This window comes from Schistocerca nitens, chromosome 3 (genome assembly GCF_023898315.1).
Source record: "Schistocerca nitens isolate TAMUIC-IGC-003100 chromosome 3, iqSchNite1.1, whole genome shotgun sequence".
Lineage (NCBI taxonomy): Eukaryota > Metazoa > Arthropoda > Insecta > Orthoptera > Acrididae > Schistocerca > Schistocerca nitens.
The window spans coordinates 793,188,453-793,211,067 of NC_064616.1; the positions used below are offsets into that span (position 1 = coordinate 793,188,453).

Below are 22,615 nucleotides of genomic sequence, written 5' to 3' on the forward strand. Positions count from 1 at the left end.
GCAGGTGTTGACAGATGTGAAAATTACCGAACAATCAGTTTAATAAGCCACAGCTGTAAAATACTAACACGAATTCTTTACAGACGAATGGAAAAACTAGTAGAAGCCGACCTCGGGGAAGATCAGTTTGGATTCCGTAGAAACACTGGAACACGTGAGGCAATACTGACCTTACGACTTATCTTAGAAGAAAGAATAAGGAAAGGCAAACCTACGTTTCTAGCATTTGTAGACTTAGAGAAAGCTTTTGACAATGTTGACTGGAATACTCTCTTTCAAACTCTAAAGGTGGCAGGGGTAAAATACAGGGAGCGGCAGGCTATTTACAATTTGTACAGAAACCAGATGGCAGTTATAAGAGTCGAGGGACATGAAAGGGAAGCTGTGGTTGGGAAGGGAGTAAGACAGGGTTGTAGCCTCTCCCCGATGTTATTCAATCTGTATATTGAGCAAGCAGTAAAGGAAACAAAAGAAAAATTCGGAGTAGGTATTAAAATCCATGGAGAAGAAATAAAAACTTTGAGGTTCACCGATGACATTGTGATTCTGTCAGAGACAGCAAAGAACTTGGAAGAGCATTTGAATGGAATGGACAGTGTCTTGAAAGGAGGATATAAGATGAACATCAACAAAAGCAAAACGAAGATAATGGAATGTAGTCGAATTAAGTCGGGTGATGCTGAGGGAATTAGATTAGGAAATGAGACACTTAAAGTAGTAAAGGAGTTTTGCTATTTGGGGAGCAAAATAACTGATGATGGTCGAAGTAGAGAGGATATAAAATGTAGACTGGCAATGGCAAGGAAAGCGTTTCTGAAGAAGAGAAATTTGTTAACATCGAGTATAGATTTAAGTATCAGGAAGACATTTCTGAAAGTATTTGTATGGAGTGTAGCCATGTATGGAAGTGAAACATGGACGATTAATAGTTTGGACAAGAAGATAATAGAAGCTTTCGAAATGTGGTGCTACAGAAGAATGCTGAAGATAAGGTGCGTAGACCACATAACTAATGAGGAAGTATTGAATAGGATTGGGGAGAAGAGAAGTTTGTGGCACAACTTGACCAGAAGAAGGGATCGGTTGGTAGGACATGTTCTGAGGCATCAAGGGATCACCAATTTAGTATTGGAGGGCAGCGTGGAGGGTAAAAATCGTAGAGGGAGACCAAGAGATGAATACACTAAGCAGATTCAGAAGTATGTAGGTTGCAGTAGGTACTGGGAGATGAAGAGGCTTGCACAGGATAGAGTAGCATGGAGAGCTGCATCAAACCAGTCTCAGGACTGAAGACCACAACAACAACAACAACAACAACAACAACAACTGTTGATGTTGCATTACAGCTATGTATTTCCTCTCATACGTTAAATTGTTGGAATGTCTTACCCATAAATGCTTGTTTTGACATTACTATTCTTCCATTCACATGTGTTGAGCATCTGTTGTAACTGTAACCATAGGATAGTTGAACAGCTTGACTTGATTACCTTAAGTACCCTATGTTTTTGCATCTATGTTGATCTCTTTAGTCTTTTTCCTCACTGACATTAATTATTGTATAGATTTTTGAGAAGTTACTTCAAATACCCGCTTTCATAATGCACAGATAGTATCTGCATTGTCATGCTCCTTTTCTAAATTTGCAACTACTACTACTACGTCATATTCCTCAGATTTTCTTGTTCAGTTGCTGCTTGTTACTCCATCCAGGGGAATTTTTTTCTCCACAGTACTGTTGCATCACAGAAGTTTAAATTGTCTAATATTTCGTGTTTCTCAGTTTGATACCATACCATATCATTCCTATCGGATTCAGCTGATTGGTCATAATATGGCTGTCGGCTGGCTATGATCCTCATCATTGATAGACGTGGTAAACCACGTTCCTAATCTGACTCTTTAATCTTCTTCTCTTAACAATGACAAGACCTGAATTCATAAATTCTGTAGAAATTACTAATACTGTGTGTCTGTTATGAATATGATGTGATAGATAACAATTTATGTACAGGACCACAGCCCCATCCATCAAAGCATAGCTGTTCAGGATTGGCTTCAGGGCTAAGATAGGATAAAGCTAATGGCATTTGTTCCACAATTGCTGGACCTCAACCTGATAGAGAATGTGTGGGCAGAAGTATCAGCATCATTAGCATGGGGACCAGCAAAATGCTTGCTGGGAGATAAATCATCACCTAGTGGAATCAATAGATCAGTACCTTCTATAAACGCTATGTAGTGATGGTGGATGGATTGGTTATTAGAAGTATATTCTTCTGCAGAAGCCATCTGGTGGATTGTCTGATCATCAGTCCAGCGTTTCTTTAAGTAGTTCGTTGGAATAAACATCTGTTATCTTGCAGTCTCCTCCTCACACTTCTTGCATTGCTGGGAAACTGAAAAATCTCACCCAGTTGACAGCAACTGAAGAATTGAGTGGTGCATGTGTTGCAGAGCTGATGTTGGTAAATCTCTCTCACTAGACACTGTGTGTTGTTTCATACTTACGCATTCTGTGAATAGATACCATTAAGATTTAAAAGAGAAACAACAAAACTGTGAAGTATTTTAATGCAATGTCAAGTTACAAGACTAATGTTTACTCATCATGTGTCCTGCATGTTATGTTAACTAAATTCTTGGAGGATGTATTACATCTAAAACATATTTAGCATAGTCAGTGCATTCTTGAGGCAATGACTCATGGCAAGTGTAGCAGTAAGCAGTGCCCAATTTGTTTATGTTGGCTGCCCAATGGACGCTGCAGTGGATGCTACAATATAAACAGAAAGATGACATCTTTGCTCTGAATGCCATCCGAAGACAACACTACGTGTACATTCATTGAATAGCCAATGTGAAACTCTACGTGGAACCAGTATCATGTCATTAGCCATCAGAATATTAACCACTCACGATGGATCCCAAGACAAAGTATGATGTGGTGATAACAAAATTTATGCATCACACAAAAAGAACTATGGAGCTTTTCTGCACTCAGTGATATTACATAAGGAATGAATTTTTCTCAGAAATAGATCATTCATTTCCTCCTCTTATCTCATAGCACTCGTTTTAGCATGAATTGAGAAAATAAAATTTTTAGGTTTCTGAAGCACAATGTGACAGATTCTTATCAGAAACTTTGCAAAAATCTGGAGTTCTCCATCCTGTAGTTAAACAGGCTGTTTCCTTTCATACGTTATTACTGCTCCCAGATACTTATATAAGGACCTGTGGACATCAAGTTTTTCAGTTGACTGGTTCTTCTTGTTATTTTACTAGTTATTATATGAGTTAACATGCAGTAAAGACATGTATCCCTTACAGCGGTGAAGATTTTTGTGCGTATCTGCAATCAGCACTGACTGTCAGAGGCCACAACTCTTTCAAGAAGTCGGGCAACTGACAACACAACAGTCGGAACAGTTCAGACATCATTCCTTAAGTCTTCAGGAGATGGACTGAAAGACAAATTAATGTCACATTCAGAACTGTATTGAACCCAAAATGGAGTACTGCTTAAGGTATTCAACTATTGAAGCAATTAAACTTTGATAACACCCTTGTGAATATTCTGATAGCTGGAAGGGGCAGTTTGAGTGCCTCGGGCATGGATGTGTGTGATGTCCTTAGGTTAGTTAGGTTTAAGTAGTTCTAAGTTCTAGGGGACTGATGACCTCAGAAGTTAAGTCCCATTGTGCTCAGAGCCATTTGAACAATTTTTTTGTGAACGTGGTGTTGTTACACTGTCCACCTGGTTTGAATGGTGTTAGTGGTGATGCATTTATTCTAGCACTGACTATCTAAGTAGAGATAGCAAGTGGGCATCGGCACATGAACAACTACTTTGCTTAAGATCTACCTACTTCATATGCTCCACAAGCAAGCATACACACTACCGATGTGTGTCTAGGAACACCTGGCCTGCTACACCGTCCCACCTTTCCCTCAAGAAGCAGCAAGAAATGGAACCAAAAACTCCTAACTTTTGAAGGGAAACACTTATCAATCTCCTCAATTTAATATACAAAGCATTTGTCTCATTATGGCCAAGCAGGCACAGAGTTCATTCTTGTGGTGATTACATTAATTCTGCAGATAATTCTTTAACAAACATTACTGTCTGCTGTGCAACTGAAATGGCAGTCACTACACATCTTTTATATGTTGTATTTAGTTAAGTAATAACCTCATCGCAATCCTGGTTCTGCTATTCTCAAACATACTGACCATCTCTGATTTGTATGCATTTGATATGAATTAATGGCATCACCAAACAATGTCTAAGGAAAGAATGCCATTAATGTGTTATTACACAGATAGCAAGACAAATGTTCGGAAATCACTGGTATTGTCTAGAATGGAACTGAAAAATCCTACTACATTCACTAGATATTTGCATGTAACATTGATGAAATATTCTGATCAACCAGTGTGTAATAACTGATAATGAATTGGAAAATTGCATTTTCAACTGCAAGATTATTATTTTATGACTAAATGGCTCTTTGTCATTTATGTTTTGGAAAAACCTGCTCTTTTCTACCTGTGTCTCTACTACAGCAATGAGAGACTGTTCACATTCTTGGTGCTTCACTAGCTGTGACTGGTCTAATTTTCAATGGTATTTTGAGCCCACATTGTCTGTCATTGCGTGTGGTTTTGTGCACAGTAACCTTTCTTGATTGGAACTTTTTTTTGTAGGTTAAGAAATTTCTTTGTAGATGTTCACATCCTGCAATCAATGCTGTGTTGTTCTCTCTTCATTCCTCTCTTTTGGGGACAGCACTAATGACACCAGTCTCAAGAAAAATATTTTCCAAGTTTATAATTATAAGAGATGTGTTGCCTATTCATAACATAGACAAGTATAAACATTGGAGATGCTCCAGAAATGTAAATCATATCCAGTGAATAGCATTTTACTTTTTGGTATGCTTAAGACAGAAATACACAAATAATTGTGACAGTTCTTGATGTATGATCTTTAGTTTACAGTACTCTCTAGTCCCTAAACCTCTTTACAGACATACAAACAAGACCCAGTGACACATACTTTTGGTATTATGACCCTTGGCAGCCACTTCTTCGAGACAGATTCTGTACTCACTTTGCAGCTGACTCAAGGAAAACATTGGTTGATATTCTTCCTGCTAGTAATATAGCAGAATCTTGGCAGCAACACAGGACATGCTTGGTAACTCCGTGAATGACAAGTTACGTTCTGGATGGCACAGAATTATATTGCTAAATTAACTCAATCTATTTATATCATTTTCATTGAATAACCTGAGTGATTTTCACATAAGATGTGAAATAAGATTATCAGTTTAATGTTTGTAATCCAGGAAAGTCATTGTACATGGAAATTGCAGTTAATCTCGTCTTTTATGTTGTGATTTAGCAGTAATAGCCACCACTGGTTCAATAAGGGAGAGCCAAATGTTATAGCACTTTGCCAGTTGTGATGTGACATCACTGCCTGTGAAGGCTGCTTTAGCTCACATATCCAGTGTCACTGAAAGCCAGCTTTTTATCAGTTTTGTGACAGAGCTACAGGCAGACAGATAAAAATCAATAATGAAATCTTACCGTTTTATGTATAAACTGCCATATTTCCATACTACTTGAGTGTGACACGGGAGAGCAAGTAAATGTAGACTGTTTCAAAGTTCTGAGTGAATAATATCTTGCTAATTCATGCTGATATAGGTTTGTTTGTGTTACAGAAACCTTATGTTTTATTACAATAGACTTTTGGTGTATGGTTTTTCTAGCAGTATCTCATTCATATTACTACAGCACGTAATGTAATAACTTTTTCCATTATTTTGGATTAGAAAGAAATTAATCAACAACAGATGATTCTTTCACATTATCTAAAATAGTCTGACTATGCTCAGATGTTTTGCCCATTCCACACCTGTATAATTGTACTGGATCTTGGTTAAAGATGTCCCAAACCAGGTTTGAACTGCATTTTCATCCAGAAAGGTATTTTCTTGCCAGTTCTCCAGCAAGAAGTGAGAATGGTGAACATTTGACATTTGAGGGTATAAGATTAGATGGAATAAGTGCATGAGGTATGATTTCAGACCAACTCCTGGACAGTTTTGTTTGTGAAATCAGCAGAGTTCGTTATAGAAGCAACACCTGATGCAGTTTTGTAGGTTGTGTGTATTACGCCACGATCGAAAGGCATGTCAGTTGTCGGCAACAAGTGCAAGCTGTGATAAGCACCCCTGGGGAGAGTTTCGTAGTGTGCAACACCCTTTTTGGGCCACGGGATACAAACTGTTGTGTTCAGACTGCCCTTTGCTCGAGTATATGCCTTTTCTTAGGACTCGGCTATTAATTTCTTGTTAATAAGTTAAAGGCATCATAACTTGTCACCGATAACAGTATTGCACAAGAATTCTCACTGAGTAAGCTGATGATGTTCGAGCAAAAATGCAGCAGTGACCATCCATTTGATTTCTGTTGCTTCGAATTGGAGCAAGCAGCACTCCTACTCCCAACTTCTGAACCTTTGTATATGTCGAATGATTTTTAAATGGTCACAGTTCACTACATATTTCTATTATGGAGACTTCCTGAATGTGGAAAATCATTCATGCCAGAATGCTCTTTCTTGAAAACAAGAATATCCCTTCCTGATGCATGTCTCAAATGTTAGACTATTTTTCGTTTGCAACTCTTATTTTACAAATCTTGAACAATGTTCATAAGTTTCAAGCATGCAATATTGAATATTTAGGTGCAAGATAAATATCAGAACTGAAAATAAGAAAATGACAGTTGATAATGCACTCGTAGCACTGTGCCGTGTTCACCTGGTCGGACGGCACCTGGCATTGGGCTGCGGGTGGCATATGGCTAGTAGCTACCCGAGCCCGGTAAGACTGGTGGAGCTGTTTGTGATGATGTCAGAACTCTGCGTGCGCTGCAATGACATGCATGCATTTATGGTGATAATTTGACAACAACTTCAACATTTCGTCAAATGAAAGTAATGCAAGTTCCTGGACTGGGGCTAACTAGAACAACTGGTAGGTCCAAGGAGAATTCCAAAAAAAGCACCAAATCCTTACATATGTTTGCTTCAATGACACCAAAAGCAAGAAGTGTTGCCAAAGCTGCTTCTCGTGAGGCTCCCAGTCTTCAGTTGCATCATCGTAAGGGGGAAAGAATGGTGGTTATGCTGACAGCGTGGAAGACTGCACGGGTAGTGTGGCTGACAAGTTCGTGATAGCAACCGTAAGAGCTTGTTGCTGCTCAAGGAGAGATTGGAGCACTGCCACTGTGGACACAAGAACTGAAGGAACAACCAAATAGATTGAGCGCACAGAAGTGCAAACCAGACTCATTGCCAGTTATATCGTACTGTAAGACTCAAACAACAGCATGGTCACAATGAATCAAAATTAATTATTCTTCCACATACAAACAAACAACAATTGAGAATGTAGACACAAACATAGAAGAAATAATCCAGGTACTGATACATGCAGTTGCTGACAGTATGTATGAACACAATATGGGAGCGAGTGCCTGCTGCACTGCACTTATAAAGAGGAGGGCTCTGGTAGATGGCATGCCAAATAACTTGCCGTGTGCACAAGATGTGGCCCACAGCAGGTGGCCCCTGGTGGCCAGGCCATGCAGATGCCGTTGGTGGAATATTCGAAGTGTAGCATGCCAGTGGCCTGGTGCCACAGTGCAAATCCAAGTAATATGTACAGCGTTATAGCAGTTACAAGCTACATATTCAAACTGAAGAAATTGCAGATAGGTAGGAAATGGGGCCTGGTTAAATTTAAAGAACCAGAGGACATTGAGTTTGAAAGGTACCATTAGCCAACAATTAATAGAAATGGGAACAAAATACAATATGAGACAAATGGGTAGCTTTGAGAGATGAAATAGTTAAGTGAAGGCAACTAAGGATCAAATAGGTAGAAATACAAAACCAAATAGATATCCATGGACATTGCATGAGATATTGAATGTAATTGACAAAAGGAGAGAATATAAAAATGCAGCAAATGAAGTAGCCAAATGTGAATACAGACATCTAAAAAATTTGAATGAAATTTTCACTCTAAAGTGGAGTGTGCGCTGATATGAAACTTCCTGGCAGATTAAAACTGTGTACCAGACCGAGACTTGAACTTGGAACCTTTGCCTTTCGTGGGCAAGTGCTCTACCATTACCTTAGATGGTAGAGCACTTGTCCGCAAAAGGCAAAGGTCCCGAGTTCGAATCTCGGTCCGGCACACAGTTTTAATCTGCCAGGAAGTGCACAGTAGTAAAGGAGTAATGGCTGGACGATAAATGCAAGGCTGTAGAAGAATGCAGCTCTAGGGGAATGATACATACTGGTTATAGGAAAATTAGAGAAACCTTTGGAGTAAAGCAACTGTGTGAATATCAATAGCTCAGATGGCAAGCCTGTACTAAGCAAAGAAGGGAAAGGTGGAGGGATTATATAAAAGGTCTGTATAAGGGAAACAGTGGAGACAATGTTAAGATGAGGTGGAAGATACATTACTGCAAGAATAATTTGACAGTGCACCGAAAGACCTAAGTTGAAACAAGTGCCCTGGATGGCATCCCCTCAATTACTGGTAACTCTAGGAGGATAAAATTATTCCACATGATGTGCAATATAATGAGACAGTGGAAGTACCATTAAACCTAAAGAAGAATGTAATAATGCCTAATCCAAAGTAGGCAGATGCTGACAGTTTGAACATTACTGAGCCATTTGTTTAATAATCCATAGGTGCAGAATACTGGCCTTCATTATTTACAGAAGGATGGAATAACTGGTAGAAGCTGACCTCAGGGAAGGTCAGTTTGGTTTCCTGATGAATGTAGAAACATGCGAGGCAATAGTGACCGTACAACGTATCTTAAAAAACAGACTAAAGAAAGGCAAACCTACATTTATAACATTCATAGACTTAGTAAAACAGTTTGGCAATGTTGAAAGGAGTACACCCTTTGCAATCTGGCGGTATCAGGGATAAAATACAAGGAGCAAAATATTATCTACAGATTGTGCAAAAACCATACTGCAGTTGCAAGAGATGAAGGACATGAAAGAGAAGCAGTGGTCGATAAAGGAGTGAGATGGGGTTGTACCTTCTGCCCAGTGCTATTGAGTGTGGACACTGAGTGAGCAATAAATGAAGCAAAGGAGAAATTTGGAAAAGGAATTAGAATTTATAGAAAAGAAAAGGAAACTTTAAGGTTTGCATCAAATTGAGGAGAAAAGAAATTTATGGTATAACCTGAGTAAAAGAAGTGATTGATTAATATGACACATGAGGCATCAGGGAATCATCAGTTTGGTAACGGATAGAAGTGTCAGGAAAAAATTCTAGAGGGAGACCAAGGCTTGATTATAGTCATCATCATCATCATCATCATCATCAGCCAATTCAATCATTAAATGATGTGGCCTCTTCGAGTCGTGGATTCAGGTAGGCTTTCAGAAGTCTTCTCCAAGTGGGACAGTCTTGGGCTGTTCTCTGCCATGTGTTACCAGCAATCTTCTTGATGTCTTTGTCCCATCTGTCTGGTGGTCTTCCTCTAGGCCTCCGGTGCTCTCTCGGACTCCACTCCAGTACTAACTTCGTCCATCTGTTGTCTTTTCTTCTTGCGACGTGGCCAGCCCACTGCCATTTCAAGGAACCTACTGTCTCTAAGATGTCATTAACCTTCGTCACAGACCGGATGTCATCTGCCGTTTTCCTGTCCTTTCTTGTGTAGCCCAGCATTGATCTCTCCATGGCTCTCTGTGCTGTCCTAAGTTTCCCTTTTGTAAATGAGTTCAGTGTCCATGTCTCGCAGCCATACATCATCACAGGAAGAATGCATTGATCAAATACTGCTTTCTTCAAATTTACTAGCATTTTTGATCTGATTATAGTATTCAGGTTCAAATGGGTGTAAGCTGCAGTATTTGTGCAGAGATGAAGAGGCTCGCTTAGGATAGACTATAGCAGAGATTTGCATCAAACCAGTGTTTAGACTGAAGAACACTACCACCACTACCACCACCACCACCACCACCACCACCGACGACAACAACAACAACAAAAAACCTAACCTAACATGACCTTTCACTGTTAACAAAAGGGGAAAAATTAATGATCACAATACCATTGTAGTTGCAATGGTTTCTAAATGCAGATACAGTTTTCTGTTTCCTGGCACTGATGGGCAAACACCAACAAATGTTGGAATATTTATCTTAAATAGAACATATGTAGACAAGTTACACTCAGAGTTCAAATTCCTTGTCCATGTTGTTCGGAAGTAACATTCATGAAATATTGGGAAAACAATTCATTGCACTGTTGATAGAAAAATAGATTGCAGGATACCAACAAGCAAATGTTATCATTAATTTGTGGACATATACATTACAGCTAGAAAGTCTAGTGTGAAGTAATTTACCAATCGAAAAGCTTTTATAAAATCATACAAGATTCAGATTAGCATGAAAATAGGTGGTAGTACAGGAAAGTTGAAATCTTAAAGTAATCATTAGTGGTGGAAGATCGTAGTAACATTCCATCCTCTGAACACTGAACAAACTCTGACGGTTGGCAGAAGTGACAAACTCCAGTGTTGAAAAATAATTACGACTGTTGAAATTAACTAATATGCCAAATACTTCAGAAAATCCTATCAGTGTCTACAGTAAGTACACAGTGCAATCAGCTCCACCTTAATCTAAATTTCTTGTGAATATCTCATGTAGCTAAAAATAGAGCCTACTCTTGTTTATAAGTGGGGTAAAAGAGTATATACACACAATAATAGATAAATATAATAAATTTCTGTCATAGGAATCTAGAACATATTCTGAACTGTACCATAAAGAATTATTTAAGCATAAAAGCTTTTAATTAAAATTCAGCATCAATTGAAATTTCACCTATGTCAAATGCAACTTATCATCCCCTCCCCTCCCCTCCCCCTCCCCAATCCTCCCTTTCACATCCCCCACATTTTATCTTGCAAAGGATGGAAATATGACAACAGAAATATTACATATTCCTAGACTTCTGAAAGAAATTTGACACTGTATCTTTTACTGACTGATATCAAAATTAGCATTACTGATCTGCCACTTGACTATGTCATAATAATTAATATCTAGTGGCATGGAGAATCCTCAAAGCATGTAGAGGAGCTTCAAAGTATATTGCATACATGACACTTCTGAAAAAGTCATGGGTATTACTCCAGTGTTGAGGTACTCGCCAGTTTACATTAATGTAGAAATTATCAAAGAAACTGTTGATAAGTCTGCTAGATATGTGGCCACTTGATTAAACCCATATGGAAGTGTTACAGAAATGCTCAGCAAGCTGACATGGACTTAAGAAGTAAAATTACAGAGCTCTTAAAAGAAGTTTAAAGCTGCAACATCTGAAATAGACTGCAAAATAGTTCTGCAGCCTTCATCTCTCATCTCTTGGGAGTAGTATAGAAAGAAGATAAATTAGATGAGGTTGCATATGGAGCTACACTCATATTTCCTTCACACCATTTACAACCTGAACAGAAAAGGTAGTGATGGTGTGAAGTACACTTTTCAGTTCTTTAGAGAAGTTATTTAGATGAAGGAAATGGTGTGATATAAATTACATGAACAAAAAAGTAATGTTAGAGCTGATTTTGCTAAATTTTCTGTTAACCATGTTAATCCAAAGAAGCAGTTTCATCCAAAGAAGCAGCTTCAGTGGGGTGAGGAGCCCAAAACATGTGTTATTGACAATTGGAAAATTTTAATGTCATTGAACAAGTCTACTTTCACAACTGATGTGTTGGTTAGTGATGACTGAAATTGAGGTGGGGTAGCTGTTGTTGTACTTTCCACTCATGACCCATACCCATTTCCACAAATTTACAGGCGGTATTGTCCCCCGAGACCATAGACCAAAAAAGTTTCATACACACTATTAATCGACTCCCTGTAGTCTCTACTCTTCTTTTTGGGAACTTGGATATGAACAATGCATTTTGTGCTCTCAGTACACCTTCCCAATAGGTAGGGTAGTCATGAGTTTCTCTATTTCAGAAGGGCCGAGTGAAGTAGTGCGATGTTTAAGACACTAAACTCACTTTCAGGAATAATGGGCTTCACATACCCATCTGGACATCCGTTTGAAGGTTTTCTACAGTTCCTGTAAATTGGTGAAGGCAAATGCTGAAATTGTTCCTTTCAAAAAGGTATAGCCTTGTGTGTGGACTCCAAAGTACTTGCCTGTGATGAAACATCAAGCAGTAATTTATCTTCTTTTAATTCAGTAGATGTTAACAGATAGAGCAGTCCATATAAGAAAGTTAAAGAAGTAAGCATCCAGAATATGGTGAAACATGTCAGCAGGATCTAAAATATTGAAGTAGTCATCCCATAATCCTTCTAAAAGCCCATGAAGCAACCTGTTACTCAGTAGAATGAAATGTCTGTCTGCAGTTGTATGAGAAGAGAGACTGGGACTGATTGTGACTGTTGCAGTATTTTAAGGTGCAAGGATTGACTTACAAATAGTCACAGAGACTAAAACGCAGTTATTTTAAAAGTTCCTCAACTCAATAAATTTTTTAAGCAGTTTTAAAGAAGTATGTGGAGTATTTCTGGCAAATGTAGTGGCCCACTTATAACTAAGTACCAATACAGGGATGCCTCCTAACTAAACTTTGAGATGTAGGTGAGTCAGAAGGTGAAACCTTCTTCAACATTACTGCCACAACACTCCAGCACTCATTCTCCCTTCACCATCGAGCTGCTATAGGCAGTATTAGTTGTGGCAGTAGTATTGATAGAAACGGTGTAAATGTGTTTTACTGTATGTACACAGTTTTTAGCATTGTATGAGGCACAAGATATTGCACCAGCTTCTGACTGATGGTGTTATGGTGGAGCATCCTAATAATGAATTTCAAGTGATCCTGCTCAACTTTTTCATGCAGTTTTCTGGACATGCGGTAGTGTCAAATCTTGGAAATAAATGACTTCGCTTCTGCTATTAAAATTAAAAATAAGTTGTGCATGAACTAGTAGCTATAGCTGCAACACTAATTAAACATCTATGTAAAACCACAGAGCACATTATTAGTTGAGAATTTAGTGTTTCAATTGTATGTAAATGTGTACTTGTCAATACTAGATTAGAGATTCCCTCACCACTGAGTAATTAGTTCCTCCCTAAATTTTTATCACAAGGAAATCATGCTGACTTCTCAGGTTTTCTTTTTGGCCCATGTCTTGTTTCATCTCCTTAATATGACATAAGTCGGGGATCTCTCAATACTAGAAGTAGTAAATAGTGAAAAGGTTTTTGCTATAGACCAAAAGTGAGGTATAGAGGCTTGATTCATTTAAGTACATTTCTTACACAATACTATTTTTTCTCACTAATGTTTTCAGCTGTTGTGGGCTTGCTCTGGCAATTACTTGTTCATTCCCATGCCTTTGGCACTCTTTTTATCTTTATTCAGGAAAATCTCCTTCCCTATGTGATTATGTTAATGTTGTTCTTACTCTTTAGTTACTTGAAACACAGTACCCTTTGTCCAATTAACTGCTATCATAGAAAATGATGTGATCAGCATTGCAGAGTCTTTGATAGTACAAAAAATTATTTTCATAGTTATGTACTACTTTAACTTACAAATCTAACTATTGCTAGTAGTACAATGGACCAAACATGATCAGGCCAAGATAAAAAAAAGAGAGGGGATAGCTCAAAATGCAGATGGAAGAGTGGACAAAAATAATTTTTAAATTCATTGCTTTTCATTCTGAGAAAGAGCACCATCTTCTGTAAATATGTTGCAATGGAACCAAATTCAAAAATATCACAGGAAGAATAATTTCAAGTGTTAAAACGTTATGCTTTATTAGTTTACCAGCATGGAAAGTTACAGCAAAAGGACATAATTAACCAAAAATACACCATTGACACAAATGTGCATAAATTCCAAAACTGCTGAAATTATATTGTTGTTAAATGAGTTTCTTTTTCCCCATAGCTTTAGGAAAAAGAATTCAGAATGTTTAGCAGAAGTGTGTGTTTTAAAGGCAAAACCAAACCATAACCAATCATAAATTACTCTCACTATCTGTCTATTACAATTGTATTTATTTTTATCACTTTGCAGTGTTTCATTTTTTTCTATTTTGCCTCTTTCTGTTTAAGTTTAATGCTTACATAATCTTATTCTGTTAGGGAACCTACAAACATTCTAATTCCAGTCTGATCTTCATATTCTGTCTCTGACAACTCCTCTTAATGCACTATTTGACTTTTACACCCAGGTTCCTCATAGGTCTTGAGTACTGGGTTATTGAAAATCAAAAATGAGTACTGGGTTATTAAGAATCAAAGTCCATTCCATTTAGCTTCCACAATTAAAGTGTGTTGGTCACCAGCTCGAAATGTGTGCAGTTGTATCATCTTCATGTGTGTTATCCTGCCAATCAAGACAATAAGCTGACAAATATAATTTTCAGTTCATTTATTGTCAGTATTTCATCACTGTTATTGTTCTTGCTTACAGTTTTAAGTTATTTTGCTTTTATATATATATATATAATTGTGTGTGTGTGTGTGTGTGTGTGTGTGTGTGTGGAGTGGCTTGAACTGCCTGAATTAATGGCTTTTCTTTGTGGCACATTGTTTTACAGTATTCGTCATTATTGAGTCATGTACTTATTGTAGTGCTTAGTAGTGGCATCGGTGGGACACTTGGGCACTTTGTATACCAGCATTTGCTGCTCTTTGGTGACAAAAGAATTTTATTGTGCCAAGGGCTGTGTTATTAGATGTCACAATGATTGTGATGTTTCTTTCATACACTTAATAGGACCACCAAAAGTGTTTGTTGGACAGATATTTAGAGATAAGGTGGTGCTTCTGTTTTAGTCTGGGCGATGGTGTGGTTTTTCCAGTCCGGGCTCAGCACCAACCCAGCTCATACAACTCGATGGGCAGTACACAGACCAGGTCAGAAACATATGCTTTGTAAACAGCTTTAGCATGTTTCCCTGTGTACTCCAAGTCCTATGGTATGTCACCTTCAGTTTCATGTGTCACTAATATAGCATCGGTAGTGCCAGTGCCAGTACTGCCTGTAGACAAGATGCAGTTGTGCTGAATGATCCTAATACTACGTTTGTGCTTCAGGGAGGACTCATTTGAGAGTACCATATTATCATCATACTCCATATGGTTTGACATTTTTTGTTGTCAAATGTTTCATAGACTTTGTGGATGGGTTTGATGAACCAGCAGAGGTTTTGTACACAACTACTGTGAAAGATAATACTAGAGTGTCACTTTTAAGTTACAGTTTATGCAAGGAAGTAGTTACCTAATACTGCATAATTATTTATGCCTGCAATACCATGAAGCAAACTACAAACTTAATGTGATAGATGTATATTTTAAATGCATCAGTGTGAAATGCAACCCTGTATATGATGCATGTTTTTCTCTTGGCATTAATATCTCTGCTGCTTGTTGTTGTATAATGATGACATTTTGAGATACAAAAGAATTGAGCATGTTGTGACCAAAGGAAGCAAGTGTAGAAGCAGTTAATCCATACCATACTCCATGCATGTTGAATACAGTTTTCATTGCAAAAAGCATTAAAATATGATGCAGCTGTTTCTAGCTTAACATTTAATTATTTTTAAATTTGTGTAGAATTTTGTAATTTTTTTCTAACAACAAAGTCAACTGCTTTATATGTTAATGTATTTCTGTATCTTTCAAAATTTGGTGCAGAGCCATAAAGTACACAAAAATTAAAATGATTGCCAGTGATATGCAGTTTCTTCTTATTATCTTGATATAATCTTCTTGTATAATGAGCTCTATTCATTCTGCAGATTTGCATGACTCTTTCAAACAAACCACTACAAACTGCAGTTTTCTTCATCTCTATAAAGAATCATACAAGAATACGTTAATATGAGCAGATGCTCCAAAATGGTACAGTTTTGTAAGTTCATTCATTAGAAACATTGTAGTGATATTAGGAGCACCTATCTTACGTCAGTTCACCAAAGGGAACATGTCAGGATTTTAGATGATATTGTGATAACACTTTGATGGAAAACAGAATCTGCTGAAATACTGTAATAGTATCACATCACAATATGGTAGCTTGCTCAAGAACCATGTAAAGAAAAATGTGCTTGTCTCAAAAAAATTATGTTCTCCATTACAAATCCAAACAGTTGATGCACTATTAAAGAAATATGCACAAAGTAAATCCTATTTCTATTTACTGGGTATATAAACTATAATGTTTCACACTATAACATAGTCTATTCATGACCATATCTGAATTGTCTTTCCTGTCTTTCTTCAACCTAGTCTACCAGGTGTACCGGTATGAAATGAGCATTTTTTAGTGAAAATGAAACACTAATTTTGAATTGGAAAGTAAAAACATTTTATTCAAAGTACTGACCATTGATTTCTATACATTTTGACCACCTCTCTGCAATTTGTGGACACCACGCCAATAGAAATGTTCGTCTTTTGAAGCAAACCAACCAGACACCCAATTTTCGACTTCTTCGTAGGAATCGAAGTGTTCCTCAGCCAATTTGTGTCCCATTGATGAAAACAAATGGTAGTCAGAAGGGGCCAAGTCTGGTGAATACAGCAGGTGGGGTAGCAGCTCCCAGCCAAGTGTTTTGATTGTATCGTGGACCAGTTTTGCTTTGTGTGCAGGTGCATTGTCGTGTAAAAAAATTACTTTGCCATTTCTTCTGACCCATTCTGGTCTTTTTTTGATCAATGCATAGTTCAAATTGATCATTTGTTGTCTGTAGTGATTAGTAGTCACAGTTTCACCGGGTTTTAGAAGCTCATGATTTGCCACACCTTTCTGATCCCACCAAACACAGAGCATTGTCTTCTTGCCAGATCAATCTGGTTTTGCACTCGATGTTGATGGTTGTCCCGGATTAACCCATGATTTTTCCCGTTTAGGATTGTTAAAATAAATCCATTTTTCATCTCCAGTAGCAATTCGATGTAAAATTGATTTTCTTTCATGTCTTTGAAGCAAAATTTGACAAATGGTTTTTCAGTTTTCCATCTGTCTTTCATTCAATTCATGTGGCACCCATTTTCCACACTTGTGGATCTTTCTCATAGCTTTCAAACGGTCAGAAATTGTTTGTTGTGCAACATTTAGCACTGCTGCCATTTGCTTCTGACTCAAAGTATCATCTTCATCCAATATTGCTTGCAATTCGGCATCTTCAAACTTTTTTGGTGGTCTTCCACATTCTTCATTTCTTACATCAAAGTCATTATTTCTGAACCTTTGAAACCATCTTTTGCATGTTGCTTCTGATAGAGCATGACCACCATATGCCTCGACAAGCATTCGATGCGACTCTGCAGCACTTTTTTTCAAATGAAAACAAAAAATTAATGCTTTCTGCAAATCATCACTTTCTGGTAGAAAATTCGACATTCTTAACACGATGAAAACATATGATGTTGTTTGTTCCATGACTTGATGTATACTAAATATCTTTGACAGATGTAATACCAACCAAACAAAAAAAAAATTAAGACCTGTTTACAACAAATGTTCCCTATCAACACATTTGTATCTTAATGCTCATTTCATACCAGTACACCTGGTACTTGTACATCTACATCTAAACTGCACAAGCCACCTTCCAGTATGTGGTGGAGTGTAGTTCATGTACCAGTGTCATTTGCCCCTGTCCATGTTACAGTTACACACAGTGTGTGGGAAGAAATACTGTCAATACACTGTATGAGCTCAAATTCCTCTTAATTTCACATTCATAGTCTTTTCATGAGATATATATAGGGAGAAGCAATATGTTGGTTTACTGTTTGAAGACCAGATTCCCTTGGAATTTTAACTCTAAATCACACCATGATGCACCAGTATCAGAAATTGCTACTGCCGGAGGTGGGTGAACATTTTGTGACTTTCATGCTTTATAAATGAACCCATGATAAGATGTGCTTTTCTTCTTGAAAATTTCTGTACTCCCTCTACCAGTTGTTCCTGGTAAGAAACCTAGAGTGAGGAACAATACTTGGGTATATGTTGAAGGAAGATTTCTGTAAGATACCTCTTCTTTGGGTGGACTATTTTTCTGGAGGATTCTTCCAATGAATATCAGTCCAGCATCTGCCTTTCCTAAAATTAGTTTTATATGGTCCTTCTGCTTTAAATAGCACTATGCAGATAGTCCCAGACGTTTAATAGAAGTTGTTTTTCCAGTAACTGTTTAGTAATTGTGTAATCAATCAATAACTGGTGCTTCTGCCTAATTATGTGTGATATTTCACATTTGTTTGTGTTAGGGCCAGCTGCCAAAACCTGCACAAATTATTGATCATCAGAAAGTCTTTCTGAGCTTTTCTGTAGTTTTCTGCCATTGTGACTTTTCTGTATACATCAGCATATCCACAAACAGCCGTATGGCATTCCCAACGATATGTACCATGCTATTTATATGTGCTGTGAACCATTATGGTCCTACAAACGTGCTCTTCAGGTATGCCTGAAGCTAGTTTTATATCTGAAGATTTCTGTACATTAAAAATTAACTGCTGTAAACTATTCAGTACAACCATGGAGCTGGTCTTATATTCTGTATGCTTATATTTTGTTCACTTCATCTTTGTAAAATCAGGTCCAGTTCCTTTTGTCTAAGAGTGATTTTAGTTCATTTTATATCTCACAGTCACGCATTGTGATATCTGTGGTTTTGGTGTTCACCTGATTGTTTAAAGGAGGAACTGTAGTACGATCTTCCTCAGTGAATGATTTCAGAATATTCTTCAGCTTGCGCCCCCCCCCCCCCCCCCCCACCTGGGGTTGTTGGGTTGTTTCATATGATGTTTTGGCTAAATTTTATGTCAGTCTGTCATAATTTTGTTTCTTGTACCTGGACATTTACTGTCTATTGTACAGAATGGATCACTTAAACCTTTAAGCAGTTTTATTTCTTGAACGTTGAAAGATGTTGAGACACAGTTTTGGTAAGTGATCATAGGTAGAGGGGCACATAATTTTGTTGTGTGGGTAATAATCTTAATTATTGTATGAATCAAGATAGCAAAGCAAGAATAATAATTTTAAATGGGATTTGAAAAGATAAGTTCAGTGAAATAACAATCGTAAATGTTAGTGTTAAAACTTTTTGCTGAAGTAACCAAGAAATGTGCAGTGACTATTGTGATGTAAACACTGCCAAGTAGGGCTCTCACCTGAGTCTACATTGTAATATGCAGCAAGAAGATGGACCTATGTTATTAATAGTCACATTCATTTCTAACAAAATGACCTATTTTAGCTTGCATCAGTCATCCTCCGATCATAAAGTGCAGGGCATGGCTCGATCCCACTACAGCGGTGATCACATTGTGTCAGTCAGTTTGAATAACAATTTGGTTTCTCCAGTGGTGGAATTGAACCACGTCCTGCACTTTGTGATCTGAGGCTGTCTAACACTAGCCAAAACCAGTCATTTCATTAGAAATAAATGTGATCGTGTGAGATAATTAAATTATTTTCCAAACAATAACTCACTGTGGTCTCGTGCTCAACAGAAATATTGTTCTTTCCTATATATATTACCACTTGGTCATACATTATATGACATAGATACAAGGTCAGGTATGATTGCTGTAAATGGAGCAGCTGTACACCAACTTCTATTGCATCAGAAGGGGCATAGGAAAACTACTTCAAATGTGTGTGTATATTCATGTTTAAGTAACAATTTTTGTGGAAACAAGTTAACAGTCAAAAGGCTTGATACAATGATGGAGCCAGGCATGGAAGCCCTACTAGGTGGTGTTTACACTGCAATAGCTGATTCTGGCTGCCTTGCCATTCACATTTTTGGATATTTTTGTGAAAACTTTCGGCACCAACATTAACCCAAGTGTTATATCACAGAACTTGTCTTTTTAAGAACTTTTGAATGTCGTAAAGTTCATTGTTTAAAAAGCATTACTTGCCTCAATATGTCACTTGATATAGAGTTAATACTATAACACATACAACAGAATCACATGACCATCTGCTTACTAAAATTTGTGAAAAACCTCTTTTTAATATCTCATACCACCAACAAAGTAAAAGGAGTACTAATTTTAGGTTCTTCACTCTGCATATCACTAGTATTGAACATACATCAGATAATTTTAAAGGACTGGTTCATAAGTCATGGTACATGAATTACACCTTTCCAAACAGATGTAGCAAGGAAAAACATATATGTAAGGTGATTCCATGGATGATATAAACTTTCATGGATCATGGAAAAGGGTAATTGTATCAATTTGAGGTAATGAACCCTTTTCTGGAAACAGCAGAGTTGCAAATTATAAGCAAAATGTTTCCGGTACCTCTGACAGTGGAGCTCTTCTCTCTTTGCTTTCCATATTTTAGGAGGAGATGGTATGGACAGAAACAAAAGCAAAAATTGTCAAGTAAACATTGGGCTCTAAAATGCATACCTTAGGAGTTATTAGCACTTTTTCAGTAGAGGAGACGTGTTTCACAGTGATTTTGGTCCATACTACCACCTCCCAAGATATGGAAAGCGAAGAAGAGGAGGTTGACTGTCAGTGGTATCAAAATGATCTTTGCTTGTAACTTTTGACTTGGAAGATTTTATCAGTCATTGTGCTAACCAACACTGTCACCAAATTAGATTGTAGGTGTAAGAGAAAATTGCAGTGAATGACCAAGAACTATATAAACAACAAATATTGTTTTATTGTGGACAAAATGGACACAAATGTTTCATACATCTGGAATCATGTAAAATATAATCCCAAATCCCCCATATTTTTTTGCCAGTGGTGATGCAACGTGTGTTTTCGAAGTCCACTTTTGTGCCTGTTTTAATTGGTGGGACACTCCCTCTGCATACGTCATCAGAATCAGAATACTGTCACAATGGAAGTATCCTTATGCACAACTGAGAGTGGTGAAGACACTTGACTTGTATTATGGAGGGCTGGAGTTCAAATCCATGCCCAGGTATCCAGACTGCAGTTTTCTGGGTTTTCCTAAATCAAATATCAGGATGGTTCATAAAAGGATGTGACCAGTTTCCTTTCACTCCTTCCCCGGGCTGAGCTTGTGCTCCACCTCTAATGACCCCAGTCATCGACAGAATGTTGAAGTTTCATGTTACTTCCTTTCTTCATTATGCATAGATAATGCAGTCACACTTCCCTAGTACAGGTGCATCATTGTTCAGTAGCACCCTCTAACATCATCACTGGTGTCCACTCTGAGTTTGGTAAAGTTAGTCTATGTAGCCACATTTGAAGATGTCAGTTCAATCTGCTTCAGCCTGATATGAGACAACACTCACATTCAGTGTCTATACTGTTAATGTGTATGACAAAACAGTCATTTCAGGCTCGAAAACTGTAAATCTTACATATGATAGCAATTTGACTTACATTCAGTTTGAAACATGCTGAGCTTATAGCTTCATGTGCGTGTTCTATTAACTAAACACCAGTGTTCATAGGTAGCCTCTTTTAGTGGCATTTAGTAGTTTACGACACACATTTTCAAGTGTATTTGCTGCATGTACTATATTTTCATCTGTATGGAAGACATAATGCCATTCCAACGTGTGAAACAGTGTCTGTACATTGGCTGCAGCATTTCAGGAATAGAATATGTCAGTGGCATTTTAAGAAGCTTGTTATTAATGTTAAAATGCTCTTGAAGAACTTAGATGCCAGACAGTTATCATTAATCCCCTAAAATCCTGTCTCACGAGGTCGTATTGTGAGCCTTAAGGACAATGAAATTACTGTATTGCATTAGTTTATTGCATTGTAATTGAAGGTACAGGAAAGAGCCACATCAAAGAAACTTTTTGAAATTTTGATAGCAAGAATTGAAATCCAACATTTGGAATGTAAGTAAGGCTTACCAAGTTGTCTATACGTACAAGGACATACACACAGTTGTGATAAATTCCATACAGTGCATATGTCTTAGACTCTTATAAATACATTTATTGTATGTTAAGGCTCATATAGCACTTTACTTTGCTAAAATAAAAACTTTTCATGCATATAACTATTTGTAGGGCTATCATCCAAGGGCTTCACAGGAACATATATTGTCCTTTATATTATACCATTACTCCCATTCCCTATTGTGACTTAATAACCTGGATGAAAAGCTTAAGACGAGATTGTTATTAATGTAGGCACTCCATGATAATTATTCACCTTGCGATTTTGTTGCCCCTCATACACACTGTGTCTCGTGTTTGACAGCTGACAAAGTGTGTAGTTGTCTATTAGTCATGTCATTTGGATCCTTTCTAATTTTAATCATTTCCCTTAGTTTGCATTTCAGTATCTTTCTCTTACTGTAATATGGACATCTTGACAATCAACATCTTTCCCAGTCATTCTGATTGTTTGGCTGTAGCTAGTTTTCTGTAGTGTTTTAGTCTCAGATAACACTTCTGCTCCACCACGCAGGTGCTAATAATCTCATACTTTTACCTTTGTAG

The 22,615-nt window shown here is 37.5% G+C and overlaps 1 protein-coding gene across 7 annotated transcripts in view; it reads left to right on the forward strand.

The window, feature by feature from the left end:
* Window positions 1–22,615, forward strand: part of LOC126248810 (palmitoyltransferase ZDHHC20-B-like) — a 344,143-nt gene that overhangs the window by 285,503 nt on the left and 36,025 nt on the right. For 5 of the 7 annotated variants that reach the window (XM_049950220.1, XM_049950216.1, XM_049950213.1 and 2 more), the window contains one exon: window positions 14,958–15,038. The exons of the other annotated variants lie outside the window; for them this stretch is intronic. In XM_049950220.1, coding sequence (XP_049806177.1) covers window positions 14,958–15,038 — 81 coding nt within the window. The remainder of the gene's footprint in view (window positions 1–14,957; window positions 15,039–22,615) is intronic. 7 annotated transcript variants of the gene reach the window in all.